The sequence below is a fragment of the Mya arenaria genome, chromosome 3 (assembly GCF_026914265.1).
Source record: "Mya arenaria isolate MELC-2E11 chromosome 3, ASM2691426v1".
Taxonomy (NCBI): Eukaryota; Metazoa; Mollusca; class Bivalvia; order Myida; family Myidae; genus Mya; species Mya arenaria.
The window spans coordinates 86,310,267-86,335,258 of record NC_069124.1 but is presented as its reverse complement, the minus strand read 5'-3'; the positions used below and the strand labels follow the sequence as shown (position 1 = coordinate 86,335,258).

General features: G+C 35.7%; 1 protein-coding gene across 2 annotated transcripts; it reads right to left on the bottom strand.

The window, feature by feature from the left end:
• Nucleotides 1–4,838: 4,838 nt before the first annotated feature.
• On the bottom strand, nucleotides 4,839–22,995 carry LOC128228199 (stAR-related lipid transfer protein 5-like). 2 transcript variants are annotated; one of them, XM_052939362.1, is made up of 6 exons: nucleotides 22,843–22,995; nucleotides 20,597–20,649; nucleotides 18,438–18,570; nucleotides 14,304–14,421; nucleotides 13,017–13,110; nucleotides 4,839–9,425 (listed from the first exon to the last, which is right to left on the bottom strand). In XM_052939362.1, exons 1-6 carry the CDS (start codon nucleotides 22,933–22,935, stop codon nucleotides 9,272–9,274), a joined length of 645 nt encoding a protein of 214 aa, XP_052795322.1. In that variant the 5' UTR covers nucleotides 22,936–22,995; the 3' UTR covers nucleotides 4,839–9,271. The 2 variants fall into 2 exon arrangements, with proteins under 2 accessions (XP_052795322.1, XP_052795323.1); XM_052939363.1 differs by lacking the exons at nucleotides 20,597–20,649; nucleotides 22,843–22,995 and adding an exon at nucleotides 18,961–19,522.
• Nucleotides 22,996–24,992: the final 1,997 nt, after the last annotated feature.

Sequence of the window (24,992 nt, the reverse complement as noted above, 5' to 3'; positions counted from 1 at the left end):
GTGATCTCAAAATCAATAGGGGTCATCTACTAATCATGACCAACTTGCATACCAAGTATGAAGTTCCAGGCTCCAAGCGTTCTTTAGTTATTGAGCAGAAACTGTTTTTAACTCAAGGTCAGCATAACCTTGACCTTTGACCTACTGATCTTAAATTCATATCATACACCAACAAAATGTTATATTAAAAGCAGTATCAAAGTGTGCTTACATTCAAACTGGTACTTAGTGTGTTACTAAATATGATTCAAACTGGTACTTGGTCTGTTACTAAATATGATTCAAACTGGTACTTGGTCTGTTACTAAATATGATTCAAACTGGTACTTAGTGTGTTACTAAATATGATTCAAACTGGTACTTGGTCTGTTACTAAATATGATTCAAACTGGTACTTGGTCTGTTACTAAATATGATTCAAACTGGTACTTAGTGTGTTACTAAATATGATTCAAACTGGTACTTGGTCTGTTACTAAATATGATTCAAACTGGTACTTGGTCTGTTACTAAATATGATTCAAACTGGTACTTGGTCTGTTACTAAATATGATTCAAACTGGTACTTAGTCTGTTACTAAATATGATTCAAACTGGTACTTAGTCTGTTACTAAATATGATTCAAACTGGTACTTAGTCTGTTACTAAATATGATTCAAACTGGTACTTGGTCTGGTACCAAATGTGAAGTCATTAGTATTACAGATTTTGCACTCATCTTTAACGAGTACATAGTTTGAATGGTGCCATATAGAATATATACATGCTTAAATTATATATATATATATATATATATATATATATATATATATATATATATATATATACTTACTGAGAAAGAAAAGAAAGTGTTGTTGATTTTTCTTGGAAAATGTGAACTAAGTTTGTATTGTATGAAGTTTCTGGGCGCAAGCTTTATTCAATTATTGATCAGAAACCATTTTTCAGCTCAAGATCATCATGACCTTGACCTTTGACCTACTGATCACAAAATCAATAGGGGTCATCTACATGACCAACTTGCCTACCAAGTATGAAGTTCCTGGGTGCAAGCATTTTTTAGTTACTGAGCGAGACCGTTTCTTCACCTCAAAGTTATGGCGACATTGACCTTTGACCAACTGATCTCAAAATCAATAGGGGTCATCTACTAGTCATAAACAACTAGCATAACAAGTATGAAGTTCCTGGGTGCAAGCGTTCTTTATTTATTGAGTGGAAACCGTTTCTTCACCTGAAGGTCACAGTGACCTTGACCTTTGACCTACTTATCTCAAAATAAATAGGAGTCATCTACTAGTCATGACCAACTAGCATACCAAGTAAGTAGTTTCTGGGTGTGAGCGTTCTTTATTTCCGCACAGGAAATAGTTTCTTCTTCTCAAGGTCATGGTGACCTTTGACCTACTGATCTCAAAATCAATAGGAGTCATCAACTGGTCATGACCAACTAGCATACCAAGTATGAAGTTCCTGGGTACAAGCATTCTTTAGTTATTGAGCAGAAACCATTTTTAAGCTTAAAGCACCAAAAACATACCTGAAGGAAACTGTGATCTTGACCGTTATCCTTTTGATCTCAAAATCAATAGGGGTCATCTTCTAGTCATGTTACTAACATACCAAGTATGAAGTTCCTGGACCCAAAAGATCTTTAGTTATTGAGCGGAAACCGTTTTTTCACCTCAAGTTTACCGCGACCTTGACCTACTGATCACAAAATCAATAGGGGTCATCTACTAGTCATGACCAACCAGCATACCAAGTATGAAGTTCCTGAGTCTAAGCGTTCTATAGTTAGCGGAAACGATGTGTGAGGTACAGACTGACGGACTGACTGACGGTGAGGGCAAAAACTATATGTCTCCCCATGAATGGGGGAGACATAATTATCGATCCGACACTAAGACCAATTTGGTAATTTGACTAATTTCTCTAATAAAAGCTTGATAGCTCTTGAGTGACTCAAGCAATATGACTGGTAAATGATCTTTTCCAAGATGTTAATTCCATACACATTCTGACAAAATTTGGTGTTTATTTGGTAAAGACTTTCATAGTAGTTGACCAGACAAGAGTGATTTAAGGTTATTTCTATAATTAGAAGACAATATCTTTGGAGTGACTAAAGCATTATGGCTGGTTATCAAACTTGTCCAATATATTATATCCATACACATTCTGACCAAATTTGGTGATGATTCGACAATGGCATAAAAAGTTCTTGATCAGACGAAACGAATTTCAGGTAATTTCTATAATTAAAGGGCAATTACTCTTGAGCTTCTAAAGCGATATGGCTGGTTGCCCTCCCGTACGCTGCAGGTAAAACTATAATTATGCAGGTTGAGCGGGCATAAAAAGCAAAAAAGAACCAGCAACCTCTTTCATATACTAGTAACACATTTTATGCCCCTGAAGGGCAGCATATAGTATCCATCTGTCTGCATGTTTCCACAAAAGAATGGGTATATATTTGGTACTAATTCTGTATAGGACATACAATCGTTAGGCAGCACTTTTTGATCAGGGGTAGAATGGCATTGTTGGATAATATTTGTTTAAGAGGATATCTGTCCCCACAGTTTTTTATCAATAACAGAAGAAGGCTTACGACCGGAGACCAGAGACCTCAAACTTGGCAGGCAGTTGGTAATGACCCGCAGATAAACCCTATTGATTTTGAGGTTAGGTAGTCTAAGATCAAGGTCATGGTGACTTCGAGCTGAGAATCTGTTTCTATAAATGAAAAATGCTCAGGCCCTGAGACCTCAAACTTGGTAGGCAGGTTGGTAATAATTAGCAGATGTTCCTTATTGATTTTGAGGTCAGTGGGTCAAAGGACAAGATCATGGTGACCTCGAGCTGAAAATATGTTTCCAGCCAATAATTAAAAAACACTTGCCCAGACACCTCAAACTTGGTAGGCAGGTAGTTAATGACAAGCGGATGAACCTTATTATTTTTGAAGACAGTGAGTCAAAGGTCAAGGTTTTGGTTTCCATCAGCTAAAATTTCATTTCTGATCAATAACTGAAAACTCTCACACCCAGAGATTTCCAACATGATAGGCATGTTGGTTATAACCAGCAGATGAAAATTCTATATTTTGAGGTCATTTGGGTAAACGTTTAAGGTCATGGTGACCACAAGATGAAAATCTGTTGCTTAGGCCCAGAGACAAGTTGATATCACAGTGACTTCATTTCCATGTACATACTTTCCTCTTTAAAAATGTTGCAAATCAATATTTCCTAACTTCATGGTAGGTCATCATGAACATTTGTTACATACTCAAGGCTATCTGTCCATACAGGCCCAAAAACAAATGGCTATCTGTCCATACAGGCCCAAAAACAAATGGCTATCTGTCCATACAGGCCCAAAAACAAATGGCTATCTGTCCATACAGGCCCAAATACAAATGGCTATCTGTCCATACAGGCCCATATACAAATGACTACTTGTCCATACAGGCCCAAATACAAATGGTTATATGTCCATACAGGCCCAAATACAAATGGTTATATGTCCATACAGGCCCAAATACAAATGGTTATATGTCCATACAGGCCCAAATACAAATGGTTATATGTCCATACAGGCCCAAATACAAATGGTTATATGTCCATACAGGCCCAAATACAAATGGATATATGTCCATACAGGCCCAAAAACAAATGGCTATCTGTCCATACAGGCCCATAACAAATGGCTATCTGTCCATATAGGCCCAAATACAAATGGCTATATGTCCATACAGGCCCATATACAAATGGCTACTTGTCCATACAGGCCCATATACAAATGGTTATATGTCCATACAGGCCCAAATACAAATGGTTATATGTCCATACAGGCCCAAATACAAATGGTTATATGTCCATACAGGCCCAAATACAAATGGTTATATGTCCATACAGGCCCAAATACAAATGGTTATATGTCCATACAGGCCCAAATACAAATGGATATATGTCCATACAGGCCCAAAAACAAATGGTTATATGTCCATACAGGCCCAAATACAAATGGATATATGTCCATACAGGCCCAAATACAAATTGCTACCTGTCCATACAGGCCCAAATACAAATGGTTATATGTCCAGACAGGCCCAAATACAAATGGCTACCTGTCCATACAGGCCCAAATACAAATGGTTATATGTCCATACAGGCCCAAACACAAATGGTTATATGTCCATACAGGCCCAAATACAAATGGATATATGTCCATACAGGCCCAAAAACAAATGGCTACCTGTCCATACAGGCCCAAATATAATGGCTACCCGTCCATACAGGCCCAAATACAAATGGTTATATGTCCATACAGGCCCAAATACAAATGGTTATATGTCCATACAGGCCCAAATACAAATGGTTATATGTCCATACAGGCCCAAATACAAATGGATATATGTCCATACAGGCCCAAAAACAAATGGTTATATGTCCATACAGGCCCAAATACAAATGGATATATGTCCATACAGGCCCAAATACAAATTGCTACCTGTCCATACAGGCCCAAATACAAATGGTTATATGTCCAGACAGGCCCAAATACAAATGGCTACCTGTCCATACAGGCCCAAATACAAATGGTTATATGTCCATACAGGCCCAAACACAAATGGTTATATGTCCATACAGGCCCAAATACAAATGGATATATGTCCATACAGGCCCAAAAACAAATGGCTACCTGTCCATACAGGCCCAAATATAATGGCTACCCGTCCATACAGGCCCAAATACAAATGGTTATCTGTCCAACAATGCCTTTCAGGGGCATTTGTCTCATTCTCTTGTTTTAAATAAAATGGGACAACATTGTCAACTTCAGACTCATAACAAGAGTCTACAGTTTTATTTGATCACAAAGTCATCACAGATCACAAAACATCACTGGCTCTACAATGTTTAGCAGGAAAACACAACAACAGAAACTTTCAAAGCAGTACTCACTACTTCATACTGCTTCAATTGCAAATCTTTATCAATATTGGTACAACGAAATTCATGACTTGAATTCTATAAAATTTCATTTTATATTGGATTGAAAATCTATTAATAACTATTGAAATTCATACAGCTACTATTGGAAATAAATTAATAAATATTGGTTTAATTGTAATTCATGAGGATATTAAACTGACATTTGACATAGTCATTACACTTAACACAAATACATACTTTATTATGATTTTATATTAACATTCTACTTCACAAATGAGTAAAAATGAAAATATTTAATTCAATACAAGAAAGGCATTGAGTTGGATTCCTTGGTCATTCAGTGAGAAATAAATAGTTTGGTTTACAAAATCAATCCCCGATGCATATAATACCCTGTTTTACAAATAATTTAAGATTACAAACAAACAAACAAACAAAAAACATTGATGTTTTAAACTGTGTCTGAAAATAAAATGTAGAAGATATAGTAGCAACATAATAATATGCTTGGTCAAAATGATTTATTTACCAGTAGTATGATCAGGTATACTAGCACACAAAACGTCTGAAAATGAAAAGAAATAATTCCAATATCTTGACCAAATATCATGGACAGGACATGAAATGTTTGCACCAGAATGTAGAGACAGTACCATCAATGATCAAGCCAACACAATATCTAAAGCACATTGAAAATAATGCACTGACATAAACACTGGCAATTTTACATCTTCGCAACAAGGACTACTTCTGACTTAGGTATCTATGAAAACATGTAATTACAAAGTTTTCAACGTAACAATTCATGAGCATATCAAACTACCGGTATAAAAAATGGATCCGTACTTCCCAAAAAATGAAAATATTTATATACTATAATCATTTATCAGAGAGTTTATCAAGTTTTTTTATACTTTAATCGCTCATGACAGAGGTGGGCACTGTGGGTTAACCAGGGTTTACTATTCCAGTACATGGGTTGACAGAGGTGGGCACTGAGAGTTAACCAGGGTTTACTATTCCAGTACATGGGTTGACAGAGGTGGGCACTGAGAGTTAACCAGGGTTTACTATTCCAGTACATGGGTTGACAGAGGTGGGCACTGTGAGTTAACCAGGGTTTACTATTCCAGTATATGGGTTGACAGAGGTGGGCACTGTGAGTAAACCAGGGTTTACTATTCCAGTACATGGGTTGACAGAGGTGGGCACTGTGAGTTAACCAGGTTTTACTATTCCGGTACATGGGTTGACAGAGGTGGGCACTGAGAGTTAACCAGGGTTTACTATTCCGGTACATGGGTTGACAGAGGTGGGCACTGTGAATTAACCAGGTTTTACTATTCCGGTACATGGGTTGACAGAGGTGGGCACTGTGAGTTAACCAGGGTTTACTATTCCAGTACATGGGTTGACAGAGGTGGGCACTGTGAGTTAACCAGGGTTTACTATTCCAGTACATGGGTTGACAGAGGTGGGCACTGTGAGTTAACCAGGGTTTACTATTCCAGTACATGGGTTGACAGAGGTGGGCACTGTGAGTTAACCAGGGTTTACTATTCCAGTACATGGGTTGACAGAGGTGGGCACTGTGAGTTAACCAGGGTTTACTATTCCAGTACATGGGTTGACAGAGGTGGGCACTGTGGGTTAACCAGGGTTTACTATTCCAGTACATGGGTTGACAGAGGTGGGCACTGTGGGTTAACAAGGGTTTACTATTCCGGTACAAAGGTTACCAGAAGTGGGCACTGTGAGTAAACCTGGCTTTACTATTTTGGTACAAGATTTAACAGAGGTGGACACTGTGAGTTAACCAAAGTTTACTATTTAGGTAAAAGGGGTAAATTGGTTTTCAGAGGTGGGCACTGTGAGTTAACCAGGGTTTACTATTTGGGTACAAGGGTTACAGAGGAAGGCACTGTGAGTTAACCAAAGATTACTATTTATGTAAAAGGGGTAAATTGGTTTTCAGAGGTGAACACTGTGAGTTAACCAGGGTTAACTATTTGGGTACAACGGTTACAGAGGTGGGCACTGTGAGTTAACCAGGCTTTACTATTCCGGTACAGGAGTTGACAGAGGTGGTCATTGAGATATAATCATTGTTTATTATAGCCAGTGAGGCTTAACCAGGGTTTGTTATCAGGGTACATGGGTTGGCTTTGAGAATCAACCAGTGCTGCTGGTCTCTGTCTTTAAACTCCAAACGACCCACTGTTGATAAAATAAATGTGCACTACTTAATATGCCTTTTTGTTACTTATCACCAGGTATATGTCCTTAATATTATTGGATCCTAAAACAAAATAACTTATTTAGAATCCAAAGTCACAACAAGTATTAAACATCCTTTCACAATGTAAATGTAAAATACAGTCGATAGTAGAAATGTGTCATGATAAGTACTGTATATTTTTTGGTATATTTGGCACTAAAACTTCTAACATGAAACAAGAGAACAACACACTACATTTCAACAGAAGCACTACCAATTACAAACGTAATTTTGTCAACAATAATTACAGTTTTTTTTTCATCATAAGAAACATAATTTTATATACAGAATGTCTGATATAATAGAATAGCTTTATCAATATTTTTTTCATCTTCAAAGAATATTTTTCATTAAAAATACATATCTTTATTTAAGTTTTGACACATAATAGAAACCCATCATGAAATACATGCTGTTGTTGATTTAAACTAACAGAGGTTTTTTATAAAAAATAAAAAGATATCAATGAGTCGGGACATATCATTAAATCTTTAGTTCTGCCTTTCTATAAAATATAAAGCCTATTCTGTCAGGAGCCTGGGGCGGTATTCAGGTACATTTTTTATAAACATTAGTGAACACCGCTTTACAGCCCAATGTCATAGTCTTGAGTTCTAAGTCTACATTTGAGGCTAAGATATATACGTGAATAAGGCCCATGGATAGGTCAGTCAACTGTGGCACTAATGCTGGTTGATAAACACATCATTAAAAGTAGGGCAATGCTGTTGGACAAGTAGGGCAATGCTGTTTGAATCTCAGTAAAATCATGACTGGGAACTGTAGGATATTATTATTCCAGAAACCTAGACAAAATGGACGAAACATATCTAAGCACATTCATGTTTCTTTCCAAAATAGTTTTGCCAAAACAACACATTAAGATGTGAATTACCAAAATATCTTTAACGATACATGTATACACAATCTTGTCTTTGCGAACACATATTCAATTTTTCCAAGTAATCGAGTACCTGAGTACTCGATCGAACGATCGTCCGAGTACTCAAGTATTAATTTTACTACTCGTTGCCATCCCTAGTTACTAAGTATTAAAGTAATAACTGTCAGTATAAAACTCTGAACTGCCCACCCAATTTCATGACATGGTGTCAGAAAAGGGATGAAATCTACTGCTATTGAGCATGGAAATAATTCGAAAAATAAAAGAAAATATTCAGCGCTACTGAAATAGTTTTTCAGGACCACCAGATTAAATCACAGATTACAAAATGAACAAATTTCATACGCCAGATTTTGACTTTTCACTGCTGACAAAAGGGAATGATTGGAGAAACCGTTTGTATACGCTATAAAAACAGCTTCAAAATTGCACAAAGTAGATGTGTAAATTTCATCTTCAATATATTCCATAGCAAAATACCCTGAACATTTATCTAGAACTTTTGGCAGATGATCAAAATAAATATGATACCGTGTTGGGTAAATTCAATGGACATTTCACATCTAAAAAGAACATTACTCATGTAAGACCAATATCCAACTCTGGAGAAAAAAGCAGCAAATCAGTTGAATCTTTCAACAGGAGTTTTTAAAGTTGGCTGAGAGCTGCAAGTTAAATGCTGATGGCATAGTGGTTGCAATTCTCAACAAAGAGTTGTCAGTGGATATGCAATTAGAAGGCAATTAACCTTGAAAAAAATCTGGATGGCGAGACTGAGTACACAAATAAATAAAATAATTAGGAGCCTTTTTGACAAATTCCATAACAGAGAATACTCCAGACAAGATCCAAGAACAGCATAACTTTTTTATGGAAACTCTTGCATAACCCATCAAACAATGATTCTTGACAACTATCTGAGCTGTGTCCCAAACAAAAAAGTGTTCTTTTTACTGAACTATTCAAACAGTATACAATATAAACGTAATGATATAAGGGATGGTTTGTCTTATATACCGTAACTAAATATCACTGACTTTTTGAATAAATAATAAGAATATGGATGTGTAACAAAATGTTGGTAGTTGTTGAGAAGATGATAAGTATCTAGCCATATGGATTTGTTCAACTGGAGATACCATCTTTCTTCAGGGCCTCTTTCAGTTCAGAGAAGAATGAAGTCATGGATGATGGAATCGCCGAGTCAACCATGGTCCGTGGCAACATGCCCCCGATGTCTGGCTGAATCAGGCTGACTAGCTTTGTTTTGTTTGGCTCTCTGAAATACAGAACAACATTTGGAAGGTTATTATTAGTAAAGGGAGGCAATATTAACAAAATGTTTGAAATATCACTAGCACTTGTCTCCCTTTTCAATGAATGTAGCAACAATTAGTATAAATAGCCAATTTTTACAGTTTTTGAAGTAAGTATAGACAACAGAAATACTGACTGATGAGAAAACAGTAATCAGGGAGTAATGTACTTGTATGTACTATAGACCTCTGGGGCTTGAACCCACGACATTAACCTAAAACAACTTAAGATCGCTCCGGGACCAACATCCATCTGAACTACTACATCATCCCCTACCCAACCTCTCAGACAATCCCGACACTGATCCTGTCCCAAATTAGGGCTGGGCATCAGGTTTAAAACCCCTGATCTCTAATACTTGTGTTCCTGTAACATATTGAGAGATAAAACACAGCCTTACACACATCAGAACATGGCCAATGGTGCAGGCTTTGCCAAACTCAAAGAAAAGATCAACTTACTCTGAAGTATAAGGCCAGTTACGTTTTATAAAAATCTCCATGAGTAAAGTCAGCCACAGGACAATATAAAAAGTAATGGCAACACGAACAAGACAAGATTATAACAGAAGATATCAATATTTGATATAACATTACAGTCTACAGACACAGGCGACAGGTTGAAACATAAAAACACCTGATAATAAATGGCAATGGTTTTCCTTGTTTTGAACAGCAAAACTATGTAAATGTGTGTTAGCCAAAGATGTAAAATGTTATGTCATGTTTCTGCAGATTATACTGTGATTTAAAAACAATTATTATGTACATTATACAGACATAAAAAGTATGATATTTAGTAGCATGTTCCTTCACAGGAATGTTTAGCTAATTTTTGGCAAGACAAGGGGCATCCAGTTGCTATCTGGCTGTCTGATGAATATATGATATCTTAAGAAATTCAAACCCCGTGATTATGATTTCACAGTTAATTTGTTGTTTAGATCTGCTTTCGTAGTGTTTTTACAGGCAGATGCAGAAAACTGATTTAAGATCTTCTCAAGTTAAGCATGTGTTTCCCAGTGAAATATGAACAAAGGCAGCATACCCTAATATAACAGGATTTTGTACTAGTTGACAGCAATTCAACATAACAGAACATGATGATTTGACAAAGACAATTAAAAAAGTAAGAAATCAAAATAACCACATTGTAAGACAACGTTCCCATGACACAATTTGTTAGGACAGGAGCACTTTTTATAGTTAGGAGAAAATATCATTCATATCCTAAGATACTACTTTTTTTCATCAATACCATTAATCAGATAAGAGCAAAGGGAACATTTTTATTTTAGCATTTTGCTGATTCATCAGGAACTAACTATAATACCACCAATCATAAATGTCCTATAAGACGTGCCAGGAACCTGTCATTTTGAGAACCCTTTAAGCTAAATAGGACCATTTTTCCCCATCCAGCAAGCAAACTTTTTAAAATCTGTTAAATTTGATGATCACTAATGTATAGAGTCATAAATATCAAATACTGACTATGCTTGTCAACATTTCCATTCGCCTTGATTGAAGGGGGAGTTGAAAGCCTGCAACTAACCAATCAGCAATCCGTATTAGCTACGGCATAGCTGTATATACATCCTAGTGTGTAAATCAATCAAATAGCCCACTGAACACATTCCTTCAACAAATCAATATACAACTTTTGGCAAGAATGAGAAATGTTTTGCTTTGTTATCAATGTAGGTGGTGTGAAACACAGGGCTTCCCTTAAAGGAAGTTTGGAAGTATATTACTCCCTAGAAATGGGTTAAAACTTCCAAAATTGATTCCTTGGAAGTACAAAAACTTCCATAATTTTGAAGTAAACTTCCAAAGTTGAAAGCTTGGAAGTTAAAAATATCAAAACCTGATGTCAATATTAATTTTAAGGTCACAATTTCAATCAGTCTTTAAGAAAGATGAATCATTATAGTATAAGTATGTGAATTTGGCAAGTTAAAGTTGCAAATTATTTGATTTTTAATACTTATTGAAAAATAGTGGAAAAAGATATCTTATTCAGGAGACCTAAACTTCCACATTTCAGTGAAAAACTTCCAAATTTGATGGACAGGAAGTTCATACTTCCAGATTCAAATTCTTAACATAAATTATACGATAGGGTATGGGTTTATACAGCAGCAGCCTTAGCCGGTGCATAATATGCTAAAAAGGTATGGCGCTTATGTAACGCTCATCATAACAAATTGATTTTTTAAGATAAGAGTCAAGGTATGAATTGTTCAAGTCACAGAATCACAAAAAAGATACATAAACAGCCTCGAGCAAACTCAATTAAGGCATGTGCATCTAATAGGAAGTTTAAGGTAACTGTAGGTATTTGAACATCATCAACAGCTTGGTAGATGAAAGACTTTATTGGTATCCCAGAATTTATTAACACATGTACATTGCTTCCCAGCACATGCTGCAGTCATAATATTCACATTAATTAGCAACCTTTGTTGCTAGGAGTCTAAGAGCAAAGAGAGATATTAAAAGGCATCCAGTGTATTGTATTGGCAGCATCCTTTAGAGGCATTACTCCCTGAGCCTGATTTAATGAATACTGGGTGTGCGCATAGCCCTGGTGTGAACATACGCGGGTGTGAACATAACCCTTCCAACAGCAGATGGATGGTAGCTACTGATCTGTTATTTTAGAAGAGTCTATAAATTCAAAATAATAACATCTGGTACTGATTCAGGTAGAGATAGGTATTAGAAATTAGTCAAAACTTTCCAGAAAAGCAAGTACATGCACATGTTATTAAACCTTATACAATACATGTTTTGCTGGTCTGTTATGTCAAGTATAGTATCAAATCCTTTAAGGGAATAGCAAATAACTTAACTAACCAAACCCCCAAAAACAGTGCTCAAAGTATATCAAGATGTCTGTGCTATTATCTGAATAAAACAAATAAATGTAGTTGAACGTGTGTACAGAGAACTGAGAGAAGCAGGAAATAAAAGGCATTTCAGAGAAATCCAGCGGGGGACACACTGCCCCTTTTCTGGTAGAGCCACTGTGAAACACATCATACCATGAACTGGTAAATATCTTATCATCAAATTTAAAATCCATGTGCAGCAATTTCTCAAGAATTTCATAATTGATTACAAAGTTTATATCCTCACTTCCTGCTATTTAATTAACATGAGCTACCATGTGTACTGGTATCTTGAATTTATAAGCTTGGAATGTTTTTAATTTACGGATCCATGCAGCGATAAGTTTCCAGATAAGATTATTGATTATGAGAATGTTATATAGATATAAACACAACTACCAGTATTATATCCAGAAGATATTCATCTTGCAATGAAATAAAAACAATATTGTAACTACTATTAGCCAATAAAAAAACTTAATAATCTTTCTGAACTCTTTAACAGGAGTTTGATAACATTTTAGAAAATGTTTACGAAAAGGTTAAAAATGAGTTCATGCAAGGAACTGTTTAATGTTATCAAATGGATAGGGAATGATCCTTCAAGAAATTCTTGCTAAAGCCTCGTTTTCTTGTTCATGTAGTAAGAGTTATACCCACCCTTCCACTTTCTCACAGATAAGGCCGCACGGGTAGTTCCACCCACGTACATACTTCTTCTCCTCTGCACACTTTGAGTAGCGAATACTCACAGCTGAAAATGTATGTGAAAGCTTTTCATATAATACAGATAAACATTCTCCTGATGGAAACTGGAGGTGTTTTCAAAATTAACAAACAGATAAAAAACTATATAACTCTTTAAATGAAATATTACCGGTAATTAACAAGAACGTCAACAGATCAATAGCAATTTTGAGCATAATGCAACAAATCAGAAGACAGCAATTAACACGATATGCCCTGTCAGTCAAAGCAGTCGATCGATAACCGACTGACTAATAGGCGTCCCGAAAAGGTGGAGCTAATTGGTTGCCTGTTGCCTTTTGCCATGATCTAAGGCAAACTGCATTTGTCAACGTAAATGTAATACAATGTTTCTATACATTTATTTTGATAAACTGGGTGAAAATGGCATATATATGTTAAAAATATGCTTATTATGATTGTTTAAATACGGAGATGAAGATTAGAGAATAACAAATTACAGACTACAGATATTGCCCGACATGTTGCTCTATAAATGTATTTGTAGTATCAGTATATATATCAATGTTGTGACTTTTCAGCAGAATACTTATAAACTTGTTTCAACATATTTGGTTTATTAAGAAAATAAAATTAATATTTATTCAATGGTAATTTCAATTGCAAAATGTTTAAAATTCAGAATACAGATCTAATATTATATAAGTTCACAAATAGTATATACCGGTAGATTAAACAGCCAGTGTTTTTCATTTACATGCAGGAAGCAAATTCTGGTGTGTAATGTAAAATAAACATGATTATGATCATTTTGTATACTTTCATACATTGCAAAGAAGCTTTAAGATAACTTCATTGCTGATAACGCTACAATAAGATAGAGTGGAATGAGCATTCTTTACAAAGAAAAAGCATTTTTTTTATTAATATTGGAAGGCAAAGAAATCACTAAATTTTACTTTAAAAATATACTTTTCCAAGAATACTTATCTTGTAGTAAATGCAGATATCATTTAATAATAAATTATTTTTTTGGTGTTTAGACAACAAAAATTTCAACCTGTATCATTTATCACATTTAATAAAAACAAATTTAAATTGATTAATGAGCCACTCTTCAGTTTTCTGTCTGATTATCGAGTATTTTTATCGTCCGAGGTCCATACTGCTAGGTCACCTGACACAATAGGTGTGGCCTTATTGCTATTGGCACGGTATTAATTTTGTGATGACGCTTACCATTGGTGGATAGGTAGGAGTCAGTCTCCTTGTTAAGAATGAGGTCAACAAAGTCGCGTGGCGAGATCAGCCCCATCATCGCGCTTGCTGTACATGCTCGGTTGATCCGCAACTTGTCCTGCAACAGAAACACACACATCACTCCTTAAATTAACATTCATTCAATTCATTACTAATATGCCTGTCTTAACCTTTTGACAATGTTCTATGATAAAATAATTTTGATCCATCTCAAAGACTTGAATTATGAGTGCAGACATTCACAGTCACACACTGAACAATATTTGTTTTCATTCAAAAAGTAAATTATACATGTCACCTTGCCAAGGCCAAATTATAGAGCTTGAATTGTATTAATTGAGTACCATTGAGTAGAATTTGTGAAATCAAAACTTCATAAAAAAAGTTCCTTAAGTGTAAAAAAGGTGTCATACCCCCAAAGAATTTGGTAGGAAGATTGGATTTTTTTTTTTATTTATTCTATTTTTTGATAAGGCAGTTCTTTCTTCAGATTTTTCTGTTACCCAAAACTATTAATTACATGGTAAAGAACATCTAAACAATCAGTATAAACATCACTCAGTGGTACTGTTAACAGCCCCAAACACTTATTTAACTTTTAAAAGAAAAAAATCAAACGAAGGATTAAAATAATATTTTTCAAGCCAATGAAAAGGTTTAGGCTCCAGGCAAAAAAGGAGGGTAGGTCGGGAAATCTGAAACAAGAAATATTTTTTTTGTATGCCTTAATAAAATGAAGAAAGTTATTTTCCAGCTTGCCTATTAATGTTTGTGTTTCCATGACAACATAGTTCTCATAATATTCCAGAAGAATGTGTCAGCAACTAAAAGAAGCATAAAAATATATCTTTACAGAAGTGCCAGATTTGAACAATGATCTATCTTGACATTTTAACTTCTGCAAAATGTCATCGGAAAACCATGACAGAAGGTTCTGCCCACGGACATGAAGATATAGTCTCGTTGTTCTGAAGAGAGATGAATTATTCATTAAAAGTGATCATGACCAATTTGAACTACGTGATTTGCAAAACAATGCAGCCTAGTCTGAGAGTACCAGCAGAGCCTAATTGGTCCCAAAGTATAGATGAGACTATTTTCCAGTCTTTATGAAACTTCACTGTGAATGCAATCCTACAGTACATTATGTCTAGAACATTATGTCTATAATGTGGAAATCCTTAAAAGACATGTCACACATTAGACACGAAGCAAGAAAAAGGGAGGCTTAATTAATGGCACAAAGCTCCAAAAGCTAAGAAGACATCAATAATCCTGTCTGGTGGCTATAATAAAACATCACGGTTTTATTTGTTTATCCTATCGGTTTATCCGTTCTAAACATGTACTACAAGGTGGATTCAGGATTGGACATTAAAGGGGATAAACTTTGGGGGCGTAACTTCAGACTTGGAACCCATTTCACGGAAAAAATGCCCTCTTAACATGGAATTAGGGGATTGGGGTTTTATTAATCTGAAATGTTACATTCTGGTGTATTATTAACCTATTTATATTTGATTCTACCATATTGACCCAGCTAAGACAATATTAGAAGGGTCAAGTGCCAAATTAAAATGAAGGCTTTCCTTTGGAAAAAAGTTCACATTGTAAAATCATAAAAAAGAGTACAGGTAATAAATACATCACAATGGAATTTTTATTTCACCTTCTTTGATGTTACAATTTTAACATGACTGGAAATCAGTTTAAAGCAATCAAATATCATTACGCTTAAATGACATAATTCACATAGGTAACAATGTGCACTTTAAAACCAACTCTTTGTCACCAAAAGTCAAACAAAAGGAGACTTTGAGTTTTCACATTTTACAGCTTTCTCATTCATTACACTTTATAGCACACAAAAATGCTCGCAAAAAGAGATTACAGGCTGAGATTGTAACCCAACCCCATGGTAGGTGGTTGATCACCACTAAATAACAGGTGTTTACTTTCATATATTTAATTTTACTGACTTATGAGCAGAGATGATTTATTGTTAATATTTATACTTATCAAATATGCTGTCATTTAAATGTTTTCTTCATAACACTCAGTCATTAACACTCACCATGCGGCTTCAAATTATTTTTTCTGTGCTTATTCATTATAGACAGGACATCAGAACACTTATAAAGATATTAAAATAATTAAAATATTTCTTTATTCTACTAATAATCTATTATGATGATTCACATTATGCAAATTCAATGGTTTAACATTACTGACACTAAAAATTACAGAAACACAAATTTTTTACTTGAAAAGCACAAAACAAACATGTGCATTCAGTAAAAAAAAACAATTTAATTTATATTAACCAGCAAGCGCCTTGAATAAATACTTTGTTTCCACTTGATTGTATATGGATTTTGTTTGATTACACAGAAAGGAATGAATGCATGTAAACTTTTAGAATGTACAATATTAAAATTCCAAACTTAAGCTAGCCCTGGCAAAACTACTCAGTGAGATAAAATAGACAAAATAAACAACCCACGCTTTATACTTATTTCATTATCATGAAATAAAAAAGGGTTCTGAGCAGGATCAATTTTTTTTTTAAAGTCCAAGATGACAGGCGGGTCTGTAGTTAATAAATAATCTCGCTGTTGATAATTAGATTTTAAGGCTTAGGCAAACAGATGCAGGGGCTAGCAGTGTTTTTGCATTAAACTAGAAATATCACATAAGTGATGATTTCCCCCACACCTTAACACAGGAAGTTATTGCTTCACTGAGGCAAGCATCAAAATAAAAAAAATCATGCGAGTTTTTTATGATCATATGATTGAAAATATTTTTTATTTGATCAATCTAAGATATCTAATATAGCCAAAGATGACATTCAAGGGCACATGGCTCAAAAAAAGAGTTGGGTGGGGTCAATGAATACGAGAATAGTCATGGGTTAAAAACCTCCAATCATGGTGGTAATACCAAATATCAGAGTGATAACGCAAAAACTGTGGGAGTAGGGGTGCTTTGCTTTTGCCAAACAGTCCAACCAACCATATGGTGACTCCAATATAGTCCCCTTCAAACTTTGTGTTCAGGGGTATAATTATAATAATTATCAATACACAACAAGCAATTAACCATAAGATGATTATTCATTTGAAAGGTTATACTAATTTTTGCAAACTAATTTGCTGGGTACTCACTTCTTGAAGTAACATTTTCATTTCAATTTTAAAATTCACACATTTCAAACTTTGTCTAAAGTTGGGAATATTGCAGGGGTCAGGGAAAGTCGGGTATGTTACAGAGGTCACAGAAAGTTGGGTATGTAACAGGGGTCAGGGAAAGTCAGGTATGTTACAGGGGTCACAGAAAGTTGGGTATGTAACAGGGGTCAGGGAAAGTTGGGCATGTTACATGGGTCAGGGAAAGTCGGGTATGTTACAGATGTCAGGGAAAGTTGGGTATGTTTCAGGGGTCAGGGAAAGCCAGGAATGTTACAGGGGTCAGGGAAAGTCGGGTATGTTACAGGGGTCAGGGATAGTTAGATAAGTTACAGGGGTCAGGGAAAGTTGGGTATGTTTCAGGGGTCAGGGAAAGCCAGGAATGTTACAGGGGTCAGGGAAAGTCGGGTATGTTACAGGGGTCAGGTAAAGTCAGGTATGAAACAAGGGTCAGGGACGGTCGGGTATGTTACAGGGGTCAGGGATAGTCAGATAAGTTACAGGGGTCAGGGAAAGTTGGGTATGTTACAGGGGTCAGGGACAATGGGGTATGTAACAGAGGTCAGGGAAAGTCGGGTATGTTTCAGGGGTCAGGGAAATTGGGTATGTTACATGGGTCAGGGAAAGTTGGGTATGTTACAGGGGTCAGGGAAAGTTGGGTATGTTACAGGGGTCAGGGAAAGCTTGGTATGTAACAGGGGTCAGGGAAAGTTTGGTATGTTACAGGGGTCAGGGAAAGTCAGGTATGTTACAGGGGTCAGGGAAAGTTGGGTATGTTACAGGGGTCAGGGAAAGTTGGGTTTGTAATACAGGGATCAGGGAAAGTTTGGTATGTTACAGGGGTCAGGGAAGGTCAGGAATGTTAAAGGGGTCAAGGAAAGCATCAGCGAGACAAATATGATTTTCAGCTATCTTTTGTCCGCACCTTCTGAAGCCATTCCAGAGTTTCTATCTTCTTCATATTGGAGTCCCACTTCTCGCGAGCGCTATCAGGTAGGGGGTCGACGTAACGAAATACAGTGGCAGGAGGGGCGTCAAACATACACTCACCCTTGTACCTGAAATGCACAACAAGGGCATCAAACAAACATTCAACCTTGTACCTGAAAAACACAACATGGGCATATACATGGGCTTTAGTCTTGCACGTACATAGCTGCAAAATAAGGTTCATATCTCAATTTATTTCTAATAAAGCCCTGTTTAGGCTGGGTATGTGTATATCCGGGTTAATGTTACAATAGTATAGTTAACCAACCACTATTGCCTTCAATATTCATTCATCCCCTTGACATTGCTGAACCCCTATCGTAAATTTGTTAATGTGTAAGGTGTCTCATACATGTAGCCCAGTAACTCTAAATTAGGAATTGAAAAAATGGCTTATCATCAAGTTACCCCTAATCGAATAGCCCTTATACACTTCTATGCTACGCTTCATTGTGTACCGTGGACAATTTGATGAGGAAAATCGTGTAATCATAACAAATTAATGAGGCAGTTTCATTGGTCTGCAAGGAAATCTCTCTGGAAATCTGACTTGCACATATGCTCATTCTCATACTTTTCATAGAAAAAAGTATTCTGACAAAAGCTCTTATTGTATTCGGTCTGCCTGATCACTACCAGTTTTAACCCAGCCACTTAGACCACACGCCTACGGAGACAACTGACAGTACTGGGTTACTGAAGAGCAGTTAATTTTAACACTTGATTAACACTTCATTCAAAAAAGTTTGTCTCCCATGGTTGCCAATGATACAAGTTGTAATCCAAATATTTGTTGAATAAATAATTCATTTCATGAAGGCCTTTTATTGTAACCTTTGCATTCAAACTGAAAAATGTTTTTGTTCACATTCTGTGCTTGCTACTGATGATTCACATAAGCAAATATCCATTTAACACCCAAACTGCACTTTGTGCAGGGTGAACTCAAATAAACCCCTTCCATCATTCCATGAGTGATGAATAGCTCACAATATGGTGACAGTCAGCCAAGTACAAAACTCATCCTTAAAATGGTTACCGCAATCGATGTTTCGTAACAAAATCAGCAACGGAAAACTTGATGCATACCATTTCTGCATCAAGTGTTCCATAACAGTGTCATTTTGTCATCCCTAAATAATGTCCTTTGAGTGCAAAGATCTCAGTGATACTTATGTTGGTATAAATGGTACAGTCAGTGAATGATGAAAAGAATCATAATAATAGGTATTGTGTATTCTGAAACAAATAATAGTATTTGTTTAGTGCAACCACCATAAGCCAGATGAAAGACGTTCATAATTTAATGAAATAATAAAATTAACCATTTAAGAAATAGCTTTTCATAAATAATAGTTAAGAAGTTTGATAAAAAGTTTAAAGTTTGTTTTAAATTTGTGTTTTTCCATAACAATATGAAATCCAAGGTCAAATGAGTTGAATATATGCAGTGTACAGTACATTGAATATTTTCAAACTGTACATAACTGTATAAAAACAATTATCAAGCAAAGCATAGAAGAAGTTTTTATAAACTATTTAATCATTAACATATTGTTGTATTTCAGATTTGGGTTGAATTTTATTAAAATAATTGTTTACTTAGACAATTTTGTTGAAGAAAAAGTTTTCAGAAAAACCATGCAACAAATATTTGATCTGTTCAAGTTTACCAAAGGAATCAAAGAACTTTATTATGCCAAAGTCTTTTAACATGCAAAATCCATCAATTGACAAAGCAGAGTGATTCTCCATGCAGGCCTCTTGTTATATAATGCAAGTAACGATTAATTGCAAAACAGATTTGTGATGATAGGAATGCACCATTTTATTTTTCTACATAAAAAATTACTAAAGTTAAAGAATAAATGAAGGCAAACTTTCAAATGCAGCCGTAATAACTTGTATGAATTATTTCAACACTGAGAAGAATTTGTGACTCATTTTACTGTTTTGATTACTTTCATATTTCATTAAGCATGACAGAAGTAACTCCTTAGACTCCCACACTCATATTCATGCTTATCAATGCTTTCTCTTAAATCCTGCATTAATTTGCAGATCAAGAAATAAAACTGTTGCACGTGTACTTACAAATAGCCATCAAACTCTTTTGAATGTCTGTAAGATATTGAAGCCCCGTCTTTCTGAAAGCAAAATGATCATGTTAGTTCACTCAATAAAGTGCAGAAAATATTTCTTTAATTAAATATTCATTATTGCTTTAGTTCAATACTTGAACTTTATTGGCCTATGGCCATTTTTCCATGAATGAGTGATACATAGTCGGCCCCTGTTGTCCACTTGCCTGTGAGGGACATGAACAATTGTTTCTGGGAGTTCCGAAGTATTTTCCTCTTCTGTGTACATTTTGGCTTTCTTGAACAATCATGCCATATGCCACATTCATGAAACGGAACAGTTTCAGATTAAACAGTTACCGGAATCAGATGCATATTACGTATCATGCATTTATGGAAAATGGGCCTTTAAAGTGGTGTTTCCTATGTCAGAGCATGTGAAGAAAAGGCAATACTGGTAGCAGGGGTCAGAGATAGATCAACCATTGCACTGCACAATTAGATAACTCCATAAAAGAATTTAGCATTTACAGCTAGAAATATTCTGACCCACAAAGTGAATGCTTCTTTAATGTGTGAACGTGATCAGCTTAAGCTATCAGTGGAGCCTATAATCGTGTTGAGGATTAGCAATAGATTGTACTGCAGGAGGCACAGAGTCAGTCCTGAGTAGAAATTTGATGACCAAAGGAGCACTGTCAGCATCAGATGGTTTCCACCCAAAATTTCTTATAAACATTTATGGGGCTCCAGGCTCCGCCAGTATGATTAAACCAAGATTACTGCACAACAGGGCTCAGTTTGAAAGATCATTATGGTTAAGATTGATTGATGTACAGTAACAACTTAGTTAAAAGACTATAATACAAGAGATATTTTACAGTTGGACTCCAAAAGTTAAAAAGTTGGAATATGTTTAATGTTTGTGAACACATACATTTAGTTTATTCAAGCATTATTTCAATAGAATGTTAGTATTGTTCAAAACCTTATTCTTCCTCATAGTCTTTTAGTTTTTGAACCCAACTGTCTGCAGGACTAGCAAAATCTTAAAAATATAAGCCAGATCATATTCAAGTCTGACTACTGGTCATTTCACAGACATCCTTAAAATCAAACTTGCAGTGAAATCTATGTACATCCATTAGGCCTAAAAAAAAAATTTGTTTGGTTAGGGTTACATCCTTTTCAAAAATAGGTAGGGTAGGTAGGCTTTTTAAAAAAAAAAAATTAATCTTTTTTTTATTAGGCTTTATATAAGAATATCATTTTCATCATTGGAGAATGGTGTTAAAGCAATCTTCTGTATAAGCATTTAAGGTTTAAACTACATATTGAAAAGCAATTTAAAAAAAAAATTTTTTTTTTTTTTTTTTAGTTTTTCATTTTTTTTTTCAAACTGACTATAAAAACGGTAGGGTCAGCGCCTATTCCGTAGGTAGGGTCGGGTAACCGGAACCAAATGTTTTTTTTTTAAGGCCTTACTGGTGAACCATACTGCTGAGATCAGCAAGCTCAGTATGGCGCTGAGCAGTAGATATGAGATGGCACTGAGCAGTGGACCATACAGCCCGATCAACACCATATTAAAAGAACAAGCAGCTACCAATCTTGTCCAAATGGTATTTTTATCTGGGTTGTATCATTTGCCAATATTAGTCCATAAAAATATGGAACATCAATTAATGTAGCTATTCCCAATCAGGGATGGACTTGCAGCTTCAGGGAGGAGCACTTGGGGCCCAATTTCTTGAAGTTTTATTTCCCTTATAACAGGATTAAGCTTTTTTCACTATTTTTTTTACAATTTTTAAAAAAAAAATATATAATTTGTGCAGTAATCTAATGTTGATTTCTTGAGAAAATTATGACGATTATAATACGAAATTATGATAAATCATCTTATATTTTGTAAAATAGATTTTAACCAAGTATTCTGATGAAATGAAGTAAGAGACTTTTAAAAGTTTGTTAATCTTCACTTTTTCCAGAAATTGGGTCCTGGAGCATGTCCCCTCCAAAATTTTGGACATAATCATTTCAAAATTATATAAAAATCAGTTGATATGCACCAGGCTTAAATAATGTTCCTAAATCCCTTTTCTTTACTCTAAAAAAAAAATTCATTATTAAAGATTGAATTTTAAGTATTTTAATGAATTTCCAACTTCAAAGTTCAATGACTTCATAATCAGATATGTTGTTCATTGATTATCAGTTAACCAACTAAATGAGATGTATTACACTTTTAAAACTTACAGTCTTTTTAGACAATGTCCATCCATCTTTATCTTTGTAATAATCCTGTAAAATCTTCGCAACTTCTTCTCCTCTATCAATGTAGTCCTCCATTCTGAACACTCAGTTCAACTGTCAGACAAATGTAAACAAATGAGACACATGCAGCTAGAATTTAACCTCTCAGTCAGGTCAAATTCTACCAATGAACAAGAGGCGTGTTCGATTCACTGACTTTTTTTTATCAAGTTCCATCTGCTGCCAAGGCAAATATTCTTAAAAGATAGATCATCATCATCATCATCATCATCATCATCATCATCATCACCATCATCATCATCATCATCATCATCACCACCATCATCATCCCGGATGATCAGTCATTGCACCTAACTCGTATAAGTACTGCAAGTTATTTACTCGCCTTTGTTCAATAAAAATAATCTTTTGTGCAGTTTCAATTAATATCTGGTGAAAACAGTTTTTTTTAGTGTTTTAGTTTCTGATAGACGGAGGCAGACTGGAACTCCTCCTGCGTGGGTCGATATACGACCGAGTGTGGCAGTTGAAGTGCATGGTGCACTGGCTATTGCCTTTGGTTGGTCTGGCTTGTTTTACGGTAACTGATAAGGATCGAGTTGCATCAACAAGATCATTATTTCTGATCTTATACAGCATTGTTGTTCAGGCCTTCATTACGTTCTACTTGGTGGGTGTCGACAAACCAATGACACGTGCTGCGGGTGCGTGCATATATATATAGTCGTTTTTTCCAAACCTTCCGTAATGAATGACAATGTGCTGGTGATATTGTTTAACATGAGTTTCCTTAAACTTTGTCAAATTGAATATAGTTATACCGTAGTGAACTTATAGTGACTCCGAATGTGTTCGGCGCCGTATTCAGGCGGGTTCCATGATTAAAGCAATCAGATTGAACTGATGTACGATTAGTCAGTCAACTTGACGTGGATCACCTCGAACTTATCAGGATTACTTGAAGGCCATCTACAGGCCGCGGACGCGTTCAGTATCCTTGTCATGAAAACGTTTCAGCAAACGGCTTGGATTCGCACAAAGCAACCAGTCCAAACGACATCCCCATAACGTTACCAAAGTACTAAGTACTACACGGCACTGACTTGATGTTTAGCCTCGAATAGACAATGCGATGTGCCTATAGACGGGACTGACTGCGATATGGTCGCTTCATAAAAGAATTACGTGTTTCGCGAAAACTGACGTTAGAACCGGTTTAAATTCTTGTTGGAGCCTGTCTCCTCACCAGCGCCATATCGAGGCACTTGATGACCTTGTACATGAAGTCTTGAGACTACTATTGCATACGGACGATATAGAACTTTTCCGTTCATATTAAGACGTCCCGGAGTGACGATTTTGTCTAAATGGGCTGGTATTACTTGGCGTGGACTTGCAGGCAAATGTCACTCACACCTTCAATTTAAGAAAGGGGGACACAGAGACTCAAACAACAATAGAACAATGTCTCTCACATATCCCTCACAGCCAGATCATGAAAAGTGTCATACCGTTTTCCAGGAGTCAGTTCATGAACTGGCTATGAAAGATACTATTCTGCCGCGAGTAGTTTGCTATATATATGGGACACTGGCTCCTGTAAACAGCGTTCAACGGAGGGTCATGAAACTTAGTGACCAAAAAACAAAGTACGTGCTACCATACATTTTTAAGACCAACTTGAACCCGTGCAGTCATTGAGGCAACTGGTGGAGCGCCTATATAACGAACAAACCGTGATCATGACCCCCACACCCACTCGCGGAAGGTAGTGGAAAGAATAATCAATAATTATTTATTACTAGTAGAAAAAACAAACAGAAGAAAAGTAAGAAAACTCAGTTTTAAGATTTATAATAACACATTTCTTTTAAAAGTAGCTCATAGTAACGCATTCAAATTGATCATTTGAAGGTTTACATCAAATTTCGAGTAATCATTTAAAAAAATGTTATACTATTATTTGCTCTAGTCATTCGTTTATTCCACTGTAGAAAAATGTTCATTTGTAACTGGGAGTGATATTGGTCCCAGTTTGTACTTACGGCTGACGGTAGGATATTAAATTATTTTTACAGGTCACGACTAAAAATGTAGGTCTCGCTATAACGCTGACTTGGTCTCGTTATACT

Bases quoted from the DNA above. Each gene is read 5' to 3' on its own strand.
- LOC128228199 (XM_052939362.1), bottom strand. From the start codon at position 22,935: ATGGAGGACTACATTGATAGAGGAGAAGAAGTTGCGAAGATTTTACAG. The intron at 20,650-22,842 runs GTAAGTTTTAAA...TTTTGCTTTCAG, and splicing joins GGACATTGTCTAAAAAGACT to AAAGACGGGGCTTCAATATC. The intron at 18,571-20,596 runs GTAAGTACACGT...TGTGCATTTCAG, and splicing joins AAAGAGTTTGATGGCTATTT to GTACAAGGGTGAGTGTATGT.